General features: G+C 40.6%; 1 protein-coding gene across 1 annotated transcript; it reads right to left on the minus strand.

The window, feature by feature from the left end:
* Positions 1 to 1233: 1233 nt before the first annotated feature.
* Positions 1234 to 13123, minus strand: LOC124269809 (N-sulphoglucosamine sulphohydrolase-like). Its single transcript, XM_046704846.1, is given in 8 exon segments — positions 1234 to 1869; positions 1871 to 2122; positions 2809 to 2984; positions 3447 to 3682; positions 5971 to 6121; positions 8166 to 8299; positions 10685 to 10817; positions 13039 to 13123. Coding segments are annotated over 8 exon segments (1530 nt in total). The 3' UTR covers positions 1234 to 1506.
* Between the last annotated feature and the right edge of the window lie 316 nt (positions 13124 to 13439).

Genomic DNA, 13439 nt, shown 5'->3' on the forward strand with positions numbered 1-13439 from the left:
ATAATTGTGCAAAAATCACCAACATCTGAAGCAAATGATGTAAATCCAGCTAGGGTCCATTTAGGCAGCAAATGTACTGTAAGTCCCCACGGTCCCTAGTATGGTGATCTACCTTCAATTGTTGGTGACCTACAGCCCGGTTTTTATATTGTTTTGTCCTGTATCGTAATAAATGTTTTAATGCATACATGCTAGTTTAAAATTTCTATCTGTGATAACCTACTTGTTTTACTGTCCTTTATTGACAGATTTTACGGGGAAAATATTATTAAAGTATATATTGTTATAGTCACGATATGGCTGCAATATTGCAGATGTGACTCTTCACTCACTCACTCACTCACTCACTCACTCACTCACTCACTCACTCACTCACTCACTCACTCACTCACTCACTCACTCACTCACTCACTCACTCACTCACTCACTCACTCACTCACTCACTCACTCACTCTTGTCTAAGGGTTTCATTACATACCTGAGGACGTACTCTATTAATCATCTCATTCTGATATTCTCAACGCTTTTCAATTTTCCACTACACACAATCTTGCCAACTCGCCGGCGATCCGTAGTACTGAACTTCCTTGGCCTCCCTGCCCCTGTCTTGTGCTTAATCCCAACTCTTTGCTACATATCCTTCAAAGTTCTGTATACTGTTGACAGAGGAATATCATGTCTACCAGCTAACCCTTTCGTATAACTCAAACCCCATTCAAATCATCTAGAACCAGCTTTCTTTTCTCTTCTGCGATCAAATCTGCCATGCCAACGAAGGAAGCCGTCTGCTACACCGGAGGAGATGACTCTTGATGTAGTAAAGGTCTCATTGCCTATTTTTTCAGTCGGGCGCGACTGGTGTGTGTTCAACTGAATTATTTATCTAAAATGGTAGTTCAACAAATATATGAGACTTTTGGGGATAATACAATCTATGTGAAAAATATTACAAAGGGGACATTTTACTGATTTCAAGCCAAATTTCAAGCAACCATTTTACGACTGCTTCATGCAATCAACTAAACGCAAATTGGTGTTGAGTAGCTGAATCACAACATGGCGTTTTCTCGGATGTCATAAACCATTTGGACATACACGATGATATACCAGTGGCGCTACTCTCACTTTTATAGCACAATTAAATTTTATCTAAGCATTTGCAAGAACACTTGCTTGAAAAATAATATCCAGACTGATGAATAGAAAGAGAGCTTTATCTCATCTGATTCCCTTTTAGACCAAAGATGTACAATTAAAATTTGCATACATCAATATATTTTGTTGGAAAATATATCAAGCTATCTGATTTATCACTTTGGCTCAATTATCTCATCTAATCGTCTTTTAAAGCAAGGATGCACTATCTTAAGAGACATGGACAAAAGTATCGCAACACGTATGATTTTTAGCCCAACTCAGCCATTTATATTCAGGGCCGTGTTTGTGTGATACTCTGACATATTGATTTTACGTGTTGGAAAATATATCTACATGTATTTGTTTGATTCATCGCCTATAGCGATTTATCTCATCCGCTTCTCTCTCATTGTACAGAGGATAGCACTGTTTACCGCTGATCAAGGTCCGAGGCAGACACACCCAGGGATCATCGGTCTCCCACAGCCATTCGTACAGCTGCTTCTGGAGGGATTTCAGCACTGCTTGGTGCGAGGAATCCAAGGCCAAATTTATCCTTTCCTTGAAATCAGCCCTGATATCGTAAAGCTCCCATTCGGACCGATAATAATATTCCGACATGGACTTGAACCATACCCAAGGTTCAACACTTGACCTTGACCTATTGAGAAGGTCAAGGAAGGTGGGAGAGAAGTATACATCTGTTGCTATAGGATACGGGGTATCAGGGGAAAATGTTGTGAATGAGTTTGTATTGGGATGTTCTGAGTACTCGCATTGGATAATGCTGGTGAACGCCATGTAAAGTGTGACTTGAGAACACGTGGTCATAGGTCAGATTGCTTGGGTTCGCAAGGACCGGAAGTAAGGATTTGCCTGAGAGCTCTACGACATCCGAAAATATCTTGTATTTAGGGTAGGAGACATTGAACCAGTCTAATACTGTCGGCGTGAAATCCATCAAACTTGCCATTGACTCGGTTACCTGAAACATAATTTATTGACATTTACAATTCTGAATTTCTGTAATCATAAAAGAGTTGGATGATGCCTGTTCAGTATACGTTTAATGATACGAGGCGGTGGGAGACAGTAACTGACCAAGTGGGTTTGGGGTTTGGGGTTTGCGGTTTGTTCTCCAACATCTTACAGGATTTACAGTATTTACCAATGCTGCATTAAGCGCAATACGTGATCACTCCCTCTATTGTGCAGTTTGTAATATTATTTCCTAAAACAATATAACCATAAGAACCACATCGACAGAATTACAAATGCGAAACATGATATGTCTATACTTTGGATTGGTGGGGACAACACAAAGAGCCGGGTTCGATTCCCGACAAAGGTTCAATGGATGAAGCCCAGTTCTGGCATCCAAGGGAGGGAACTTTGCATAGCGACTTGGATCTGAATGGGTTATTTTATAACCTTCATGTCCTTTATAGTACACTGATTTCTCTTATTAACGGCGGTCTGTAAATAACCAAGTCTGGACCTTACAATCCAGTATTCAAAGGATCGATCTCCTCAACCTGATTACGTGTCAACCAAGTCAGCGAGCCTGATCAACTGATCCCGTTAGTTGCCTCTTTCAGCAAGCATTGGTTGCCGAAGATCAGCTCTAACCCGGATCTTCCCCGTAGGTGCCTGTGGAGTTCAGGTACGTACTTTCCCCCAACTGTCCTTGTGGAGTGGGGATGATATCATCATTGGTTCCCCCATCCCCGGGTCATACAGATTTGTCTTGGCGCCCGGGAAAGGGATGCCATTGTCAGAAGAGAAGAGAATGAGAGTGTCATCCATGTACCCAGCTGCTTCCAGAAGACTGAGAAAAAGACCTATGCCTGAAATAGAAGACAGATATCCACATTAACGTAGGAGCTGATGAGCAAGTGTTGCTGTCTCATACAGGATTAGTAATTTTGCGTTGGTGGTACAATTGGAATGTCGAAATGTGATGACTAATCTTGAAAGTGATCAACAGTTCAGAGAAATAGACTAGATAAATGATGATTTTTTTCTCTAGTATATTTCATCCAATTATCAAGAATATGTTTTCCCTGAGTAGGATTTGAGTTTAATTTCATGACTGTTGTAACTGAATACAGAGCATGCATCGCCTCTCTGAAAAGCAGTCTAGTTCTGGCGATTTCTGGCGATTTCCCTGGGAGTTACGGGGAACCGTCATAAATCTTTCATACAATATTGAGACGAAGTTGGAGTTCGAAGTCAGATCATTATCCTAGCCCATACAAGGGACACAACTCCGCAGCACTACGGAGGATATGAGTTTTTGTTGGGTTTACCCTGGTCCATTCGGCTGAAGGTCGTGTACATGTCAGCAATGTCCTGTCTGGTCGCGGGCGTGTCCGGCAGAAAATAGGGAACGATGGCGTCATCAGGGCCGTATTTAATAGGCTTCCAATCGGAGATAACCCCCATTCCAGGTTCTCCATTTCCAAACCTCTCACAAAATGCACCATATTTGGGAATCTGGTCACATCGATGCGGATCGTGGAAACCAATATAGAGAAAGAAGGGCCTGCAGGAAAAGGTTACGACTGACTGACTTACTGAGTTTGGTTTTACGCCGCTTTTAGCAATATTCCAGCAACATCACGGCGGGGGACACCAGAAATGGGCTTCACACATTGAACCCATGTGAGGATTCGAACCCGGGTCTTCGGCGTGACGAGCCAACGCTTTAACCATTAACCATTAGGCTACCCCACCGCCCGAAAAGGTTATGATGTTAACGATGTTCAGTGATGGTGGTACAAAATCTCGGGTTCAGCAATATTCCAGCTATGTGACGGCGGTCTAAATAACTTAGTCTGGACCAGATACTCCAGTGATTGATCTCATGAACATCGATCTATGAGTAATGAGTAAGTTAGTTGGGTTTTACACAGCATGTAGCACTGATATAGCAATATCACGGCGCGGGACGACCATAGATAGACTTTACACATTGTACCAAATTGGGGAATCGAACCTGGGTCTTTGGCGTGATGAGTCAACTCTTTAACCACAAGGCTATCTCGACTATTACCAAGTATTACGGAGGACACACATTGTCTGCCGCCACACATCCACTGGGCGCTAGGGCTGGGACGAAACTAGCTGCAACTGCCCTGTTACCAGTCACACAATAATTCAACAAGCGGTCTTAATCTGGAATTTCTGGTGTCCCCTGCCGTGATATTGCTGGAATATTGCTAAAAGCGGTGTAAAACTAAATTCACTAACTCACTTAAAGCTTAGATGCACCAACAAAATCAATATATTTAATACACAATTATCATTTATTCATGACATATAATATACATTGCTGATTATGAAAAAACACATAAACAAAATTATAAGCGTACAATCGCAAATCAAAAGTGCAATATTTTGTACTTGGATTTACTACCCTCGAAACGAAGCACCCGGGACACCAAACTCAGTCAGAGCGGATGGCTGTGTACTTAAGTGTAACGAAGCCTTTCAGTGGCTGGTTCATTTGCAAATACGCTCTTATGTGTGTATAGGCATCCCTGTTCAAGCCGCATGCGCTATATGCGCAGCGCAGCAGAGCTGTTGAAACCACTTTTCACCCCAGCTGGGTTTTTTCTTCAATGAATCGTTTGAACCCCGATTTCGCGGGATTTTTTTCATCGCGTTATAACTTTATAAGTAGAATTTGCATTTTTGATAATTTGTTACTGTAAGTCCATACCGAAAGGTATCAGAATCTGCAAAGTTGTGTTTTGCGTTACATGTAAGCTTTAATCTGGATCTTCGGCGCGATGAACGAATGCTTTAGACACAACGATAGTCCTTATTGTTAAAGAGTTATTGCGTAACTCAGTGGTTAAAGCGTTAGCTCGTTATGCCGTTGGTCGGGTTCGATTCCCAAAATGGTACAGTGTGTAAGGCCCACGGCTAGTGCCGTGCTGATATTGCTGAGAAATACTACTGAAGGCGTCCAACTCTGTCATATACAGTCAGCAACGTGTATAACTGTTTGCTCCAATCCATGTACTTTTTAGTCGAAATGCGAATAACAAACAACGGTTATAACGAACTACAGTTATGACGAACAATGGTTATAACAAACTACAGTTATGACGAACAACGGTTATAGCGAACAACGGATATCACGAACTACAGTTTGTGGCGAGCAACGGTTATAACGAACTACAGGTGTGACGAACAATGGTTATAACAAACTACAGTTGTGACGAACAACGGTTATAACAAACTACAGCTGTGGCTAGCAACGGTTATAACAAACTACAATTATGACGAACAACGGTTATAACGAACTACAAATATGACGAAGAACGGTTAAAACAAACTACAGTTAGGATGAACAACGATCAAATGAACTACAGTTTTGACGAACAACGGTTATAACAAACTACGATAATGACGAACAACGGTTATAACGAAATAAAGTTATGACTAACAACGGTTATAACAAACTACAGTTGTGGAACAACGGTGATAACAAACTACAGTTGTGACGAACAACAGTTATAACGAACTACAGTTATGACGAACACCGGTTATATCGAACTACAGTTGTGGCGAGCAACGGTTATAACAAACTACAGTTATGACGAACAACGGTTATAACGAAGTACAGTTGTGACGAACACCGGTTATAACGAAGTACAGATATGACGAGCAACCGTTATAACGAAGTACAGTTATGACGAACAACCGTTATAACGAACTACAGATATGACGAACAACGGGTATAACGAACTACAGTTATGACGAACAACGGTTATAACGAACTACAATTAATGGTCCCTCTGTTACTGTACTGTCCCAACATACCTTGTGTCATTTTCCTTGAGGAATTCCTCGATGTACTGCTTCATATAGGTGATATTTCTTCCTATTTGATTAGCATCATGTGTTTCTTCCGTTTGTTCATAGTCAAACTTGTACACCTCATCTGGACCAATGTGTTTCTTGCCTACGATACCTGAAGATGAATATCAGTGAATGTGTGAAATTTAGGGTTGTAGCTAAAACTTTACTGTTGAGTCCCATTTCATCCCTCAATTCTTAGGAGTTGAATACGTTGATAATTTACCGATGACCTTTTTGGCTAATTAGTACCTTGAGTCGGGGTACCAAGTTAATTTCCTGACGGCTTAACTGTTTAGTCTCATTTCATCCTTTAGGTCTTAGGAGTTGAAAACTTTACTATTTACTGATGACACTAAGTCAAGCTAAGAGAGGAAAATCACCGGGTTTCGATAATATTCCAGCTGATGTTTTGACAAATGACATCCAGAGCTCCAGATAAGATTTAGCTCATGTGGGTACTGTACCCACTGTATTTTTTGGGAGTGGGTATTATGAATGTTTAGTGGGTATTTCATTTTCCGTTACCCACTGCTTTCAAATATGTGCGTATTTCAGTCATTTTACTCACCTAAGTATTATGTCATTGAGTTAGTTTACTAAGCAGGTATGTTCTGCCTTATGTCATACCTAATCAAAACCAACTTAAATATAATGGAAATGATTTCATAAAAAATCACTCATCCTTTACTGACAGTACAACACTTGTCCTAAACTAACAGTACGACTTGATAGCAATCGATGTCTTTTTCATTACGCAAGCGATTTCTATGAATATATTCCGTACGCATTTGTTTTAAACTTTTTGCGTATCTAACAATTTAAATGCGTAATTGGTACGCAACAAATATTTTTCAATGCGTAATTGGAAATTTTCTATGCGTATTTTACCCGGATACGCAGCTTATCTCGGCCTCTGACATCTATATAGATTATCTTCATACACTGTTTTCTATGAGTTGTGTACCCTCCAACTGGGCCCAGGGGATCATTACCCCTACCCCTAAGTCTGGAGCTGACAACCCGAGAGACCCAATGTCTTATCGCGGCATCACACTTGCTAGTGCATCATATTATTATGATTAATAATTTGTCGTTGGGTGCTGATATAAGGATATCAACGTTGTGTATCAATATTCCCTTTGTAGTTTCAGATGGCACAGAGGTTGTTTTTAGAGATTTCGCTTAGAATCGAAACTGAAAGAATTTGCTTTTACGAGAAGAATTTATTGAAGATGAGTGTCATGTTTTATTGCATTGTCCTTTGAAAGCTGATGAGAGATTGCAACTTTTATCTAAATGTACAAGTCTTTTAAAGTTCATTTTTATTCCATCCGCCAAAACCTGCCTTAATATTCTTAAAAAGCGTACTGCAAAATTATATATATCTTCTTAATGTAACGTGTACTCTTTTTATTGCATTTTTAATATTCATATATTATACTCTGTATATTGTGGCACAAGTGTCTCTCATCATTCAGTACGGAATGACTCAACATTTTACTGTGAAATAGCATTTTAAGGTTTAGCGTGGTTTTTAAAAACTTTGTTTTCATTATTTAGGTATTAACAGATTAGGCCATTGGGAAGGAAAAGGTATTTTTCAAAGCACATATTTCATGTTTGTCCTCAGCGTCTTCTCTCTACGAATTATGTGACAATGGACAACTGTTCCTCCACACAGCTGGGATTTTCGACTCGAATTGTGGTGGGTAGGGTTTCCAGAAATGTAACTGTGGTCCTAACCAAAGTAAATCGATACCTTGTAAATGTTTTAAAGTGCTACTGAAGTGTAATAGCTTGTATCATAACAGTCTATCGTGTCCAAACAAAAGAATTTTATCAGCATATACTCTGTACTCGCATTATACATTTGGTGTTCTCTATTTCAATAAAGGCTTTCATGAAATCCCTGAGCTACTATTTGAGTAATTTCATGAAATCTCTGGAAATTTTAGGGAATACATGAAATCCCTGGGGGTAACAGGGATTTCATGAAATCACTGACTCTTGGTTTCAATCATTCCCTGTAACATATACAAATGACAGCAATATAACTATTACTATATATTAATATATATTATTAATCATCACAATATAGTACCTGTAAATACCCAAAGGGAAGCAATATAACATTCAGCTTAATGAAGTGTTCCTACCGGTCCTGATGCCAGCGTCGTCGAGGATGACGGGAAGACTCCTGACGTTGTCGAAGGAGTTGAAATGGTGCCATGCACTGTGGATTCCATACATGCCGTTCTGGTGCTCCGGAAGACCGCTTAGAAGTACAGCTCTTGTGAAAACATAAACCACTTTAAGGCTGTAGATCGCAAAGTGCGACCAACTTTACATGTAACCAAGGGAAGTAACTGTATTATTGTTTGGCACGAGAAAAGCGCCGGTCGACATTGTGTCGGGCACAGGGGCTTGTAACGCTAAAAAATGCCATCAAGGTATATACTGTCACTGACGGGGTCTTAGTACTATATAAAAAGGAAAGTCATGTAACGAGGTCAACACACCAGGTTCGTTTCAGGGCGAATTCAACAATGTTCACTGTATTTATCCCATTTAAAGTTGCACACATTAAAGCTAATAGATTTACCTACACAATAAGACATACAGCACAAAAATCGAAGCAGTACTTTGGGAGCTAGGGTAATCGGAAGCTCGAAAAATCGTGAATTCTCGATTCCGAGCCAAAATCCCCGCTCAGAATTTGTAGCGGTAACTCACCCATTTTCTTGTTTATTTCATAGTATACACAAACGACATTCACCAAAACATGCTGAACTGATGGCACCTGTCAGCGTGCTTGTCGCCATTCTTTCAGAGACACTTACATCTCACTGTCATAATGAGTTTACGTACATTTATTCATCGCAAACAGAATTGTTTCGTGCCCGTTCGCCATTGACGACCTTGGCCTTAACTTGCCCCGCACTTAAAAGAGCAAGGGAGCTCATTGGCTAAAAAATATAATATGTCCAATCGAATCGCTGACTCTTTTCAGCGCGGGGCAGGTTAAGGCCAAGGTCGCATTTTCGTTTATTGTCAGACAACCACAAAGGCCATAAACAAGTACTTCATTTTAAACTGTTTTGATCAAATTTTCATGGTGTGTCAACCTAATGGAATTGGAGTGCCCAACGCATCGCAAATATTAGACTAATACTATGCTACTGTGTGAAACCCAAGAGGACAGAGCTGAGATATTATAATCATGCATTGGGTACATATTGTGCCAACAGTCTTTCAGTTTGGTTGTGATTGTCTTTTCGGAATGTATTTCTTGCTTTAAAAAAAAATCGTTTAATTAATTTGAAAGAATAATGCATCTATTATATTGACATATAGTGTACGTCTACATGTAGAAACAGCAAACTGATATAATTGTAGGGCTACCTTGTGGTCTATGGGTCAGATCCACACAGCTAGCATAGCGCTAAGGTGCTCGCAACTCCCATACTATGTATGAACTGTCGTTGGGCTACAACAGTTTCATGGTACGAGGCCGCGGTGTGACTTATATCCCACTAGTTGGCCGTTAGATCGGACATGGATTATGCATATTAGCCCGGAAATCAGCTGCAGATCGACGGCTCGGGTCTCGGTTACGTCTTGCCAAGGGAACAGCTCACATCTGTATAATCTCGGGTATGGCTTCTGACTTACCTGCATGTAACAGCGTCAGATCGAAGGCTCTGGTTTTGGTTACGTCCTGCCACGGGAACAGCCCTCATCTGTATAATCTCGGCTATGGCTTCTGACCTACCTGCGTGTAACAGCGTCATATTGACGACTCTGGTCTGGGTTACGTCCTACCTGCATGGATCAGCTGCAGATCGACGGCTCCGGTCTGGATTAATTACGTCCTGCCACGGGAACAGCTCACATCTGTATAATCTCGGGTATGGCTTCTGACCTACCTGCATGGATCAGCTGTAGATCGACTACTCTGGTCTGGATTAATTACGTCCTGCCACGGGAATAGCTCACATCTGTATAATCTCGGGTATGGCTTCTGACCTACCTGCATGGATCAGCTGCAGATCGACGGCTCTGGTCTGGGTTACGTCCTGCCTGCATGGATCAGCTGCAGATCGACGACTCTGGTCTGGGTTACGTCCTGCCTGCATGGATCAGTTGCAGATCGACGGCTCTGGTCTTGGTTACGTCCTGCCACGGGAACAGCTCACATCTATATATTCTCTGGTTTGGCTTCTGATCTACCTGTTTATATCAGCTGCAGATCGGCAGCTCTGGTCTGGGTCACGTCCTCCCAAGGGAACAGCTCACATCTATATATTCTCTGGTTTGGCTTCTGATCTACCTGTTTATATCAGCTGCAGATCGGCAGCTCTGGTCTGGGTCACGTCCTCCCAAGGGAACAGCTCACATCTGTTTAAACTCGGGTTTGGCTTATGTCCAACCTGCTTGGAAGGACTGCAGATATATGACTCTTGCCTGGGTTACGTCCTACCTGCTAAGGGAACAGCTGCACGTCCTTGTCTTGTGTATGACTTATGTCCTACCTGCTTTGGACATCTGCCGATCGACAGCTCTGGTCTGGGTTACGTCCTACCTGCTTGTAACAGCGTCAGATTGACGGCTCTTACATAGGTTACTTGTTTCCTACAGGGACTATCCTATGGCCTCTATATCGGCTATATTCTACCTGCTCGGGGAACAGCTGCTGACGGAGGTATATCCGTGTTTAAACAGAACACTTCTTGCAGCTAGTTTGTCAAAATTTGGTGTCTTGCAGGCGGTGTTGTTATAAGCTCCCATTTGAAAACCTGCATCGTCACCTGGTCATCAACAAATGAGGAAGATTAGTTTGACAGATTCCGTTTCATTCTGACTTCCCATGAGAAACATATAGTAAGTCATGAATAAGTTGTACATGGACGTTTGCTTGAAAGCTATCATGCTGAACCACCAACAAGTGCATGTCAAATATTAAAACGTAACTACATCGCAGTACTGACTAACGGGATCGCGGATGGTCAAGCTTGCTGACTGGATGGATTCATGACAAGGTACAGCTTGTTCAGCTTGACCTGATCAAGTGAATACTAATACATTGCGTGACCGTGTCACAACTGGTTTGGTCCATGATTGTTAAGGGGTGCACCTTTGTCAGTTGATTGTCAACATGGTCGAACTGCCGAGACAAGGTCGCCGTTTGACATCTCTGTGTCTAAAAAATCGTCAGCAAAGTCCTAACTTAGAAAAGAAGCTACAGATGGTTTAATGTTGCCGAATCGAGCTGTAACGAATCCATGTGTGCATGTTTTGCACGAACGCAACATCAATAACATTCTCTGCTCCCCTGTTTAATGAAGTTAACTCGACCAGCCGTTTGTGCCATTTGACCTCCTGGGTCATGCATATGTAGAGTAGCTCAGGTCAAGCTGAACAAGCTGTATCACAGTTGTGTAGATCGATGTCCAAGATGCCAGTCACGGGGATCGTCCTGTCAAGGCTCACATAGCCGGATAAATAGTTGAGTGCGGATTGAAACCAAAACCAAAACCAAACAAACAAACCAGTATCAGACTGGTTTCCCTCCACAAAGAATCGCCATATATGAAGGAGTACCTACTGACGATGTGAACGATGTGTTTGTTTGTTTAACGCCGCATTTACCAATAGTTCAGCTATATGGCGTCAGTCTGTAAATAATCGAGTCTTTACCAGACAATCCAGTGATCATCTCCCTGGGATAGCGATCTACGCAATTGGACCAATTCTAAGCCGGATCTTCACGAAGTGAACGAGAACATAATGTTGTATGTAAAGAAGTGTAAGTGAGTGAGTCAATATTAACATCGGCAATATTTCAGTCATAGAATTGCGAGAAAACAATATCTACATTACCATATAATACAATACAGTGTTAAAATGTGTGAACAATATGCAACAACACAATAGATACAGATTTCAGACCACAACTTGGATGTTATCATAAAGAGATATCACTATACAGAGCAATAAATATAATAACGGGCTATACATGAAGATAGATCATTATGACAGAGGCCATGGTAACTTACTTTCGAAACATAAGAGAAACAAATCAAAGTTTGTAGCCATTAATGCCATTTAGAAACTGATCAAATGTAACATGATAGATACCAGACTTCCATCTTAGCGGAACCCACGATGGCTGAGTGGGTTTGTATGCTTTCTATCAGTGAGGGTTCGAATCTCCGTTTGGAATCAACCCAACATCGATACTAGAATCTGTATTTTATTGAAAAGGTGTAATCCCAAATATTATATTTGTATAATTTATTTTAATTTTAATTTTAATGTTTTTATTTCCCAGTACATGTTTACATGACATTATAATATGAATAGATGTTCACATATACAAGGCATACATAAATAGATAGTTTCTACAGGTTTGGCATAGGGCCTTAGTCGGTGTTACATTGGCCATTCATTCTTTGCAGATATTACATATAGATAAGTAGGCATCGGTACATACTGTTGTTTCGTATTGTATATGAATTACAACTTTAACTGTTTCTAATCACTCGCAAGGCGTAAATCATTTTTACATTAAAGTGTACTCTTTAAGCATTACAATTAAATATTGAGCTACAAGTCTAAAAATAGCGTGTGGAAAAAGGACCAAAATGTAAAACTAATATTTGTATTATGTTACCAGTTAAAAGCTGTTCCTATCTGTCCCTGGTATGGTGATCTACCTTCTGGTGTTGGCGATCTATAGCCTGTTTTTATATTGTATTGTCCAAATAGTGCTATCAGTTTTAACTCTCCACACTAGTTTTAGTTGTAATTGTGATATTCTAGTTGTTTTACTGTCCTTCGTCGACAGGTTTTTTATAACGTACATATATTCAATTTCAATGTCAAATGTTCTCATTTCACTTTTTTTGTATGAATTGTTTTCGTCACGATATGGCTGAAATATTGCCGATGTGACGTTAAATAATAACTCACTCACTCACTCACTGTTCCTATCTAACAGATATTCCTAACACATGAACCAGTACCTACCCAGAATGAGAAGGACGTTTCTTTTTGCTCCTACGAAACCCAGCCGAAGGACAAGGACGCCCACAAATAGACTCAGGCCGAACATCTTGTTGAAAGTGACTTACATAGCAGTTGTGCAGTAGATGCGCAGACATATCTCAGGTCAGTAAATAGGATATCATAACGAATATGTGGAATGTTTGTGATAACAGTGAGATAGGGATGACAATATGTGTATCTTAACTTCAGACACAACTGATGAAGGGTTAAAATAGAAATCGTTTGATGGTCTTGTTTTTTTTAGAATATTTATGTACATTTATTTATCCAACAACCGTTGTTTAAGGATTCTTTTAGTTCTGCTTTATGTATTTCTCGAAGGATAACTGTCACAAACTCTATACAACTGCGAAGCGGATTTT

The sequence above is a fragment of the Haliotis rubra genome, unplaced genomic scaffold (assembly GCF_003918875.1).
Source record: "Haliotis rubra isolate DU_JTF1 unplaced genomic scaffold, ASM391887v1 Scf1478, whole genome shotgun sequence".
Taxonomy (NCBI): Eukaryota; Metazoa; Mollusca; class Gastropoda; order Lepetellida; family Haliotidae; genus Haliotis; species Haliotis rubra.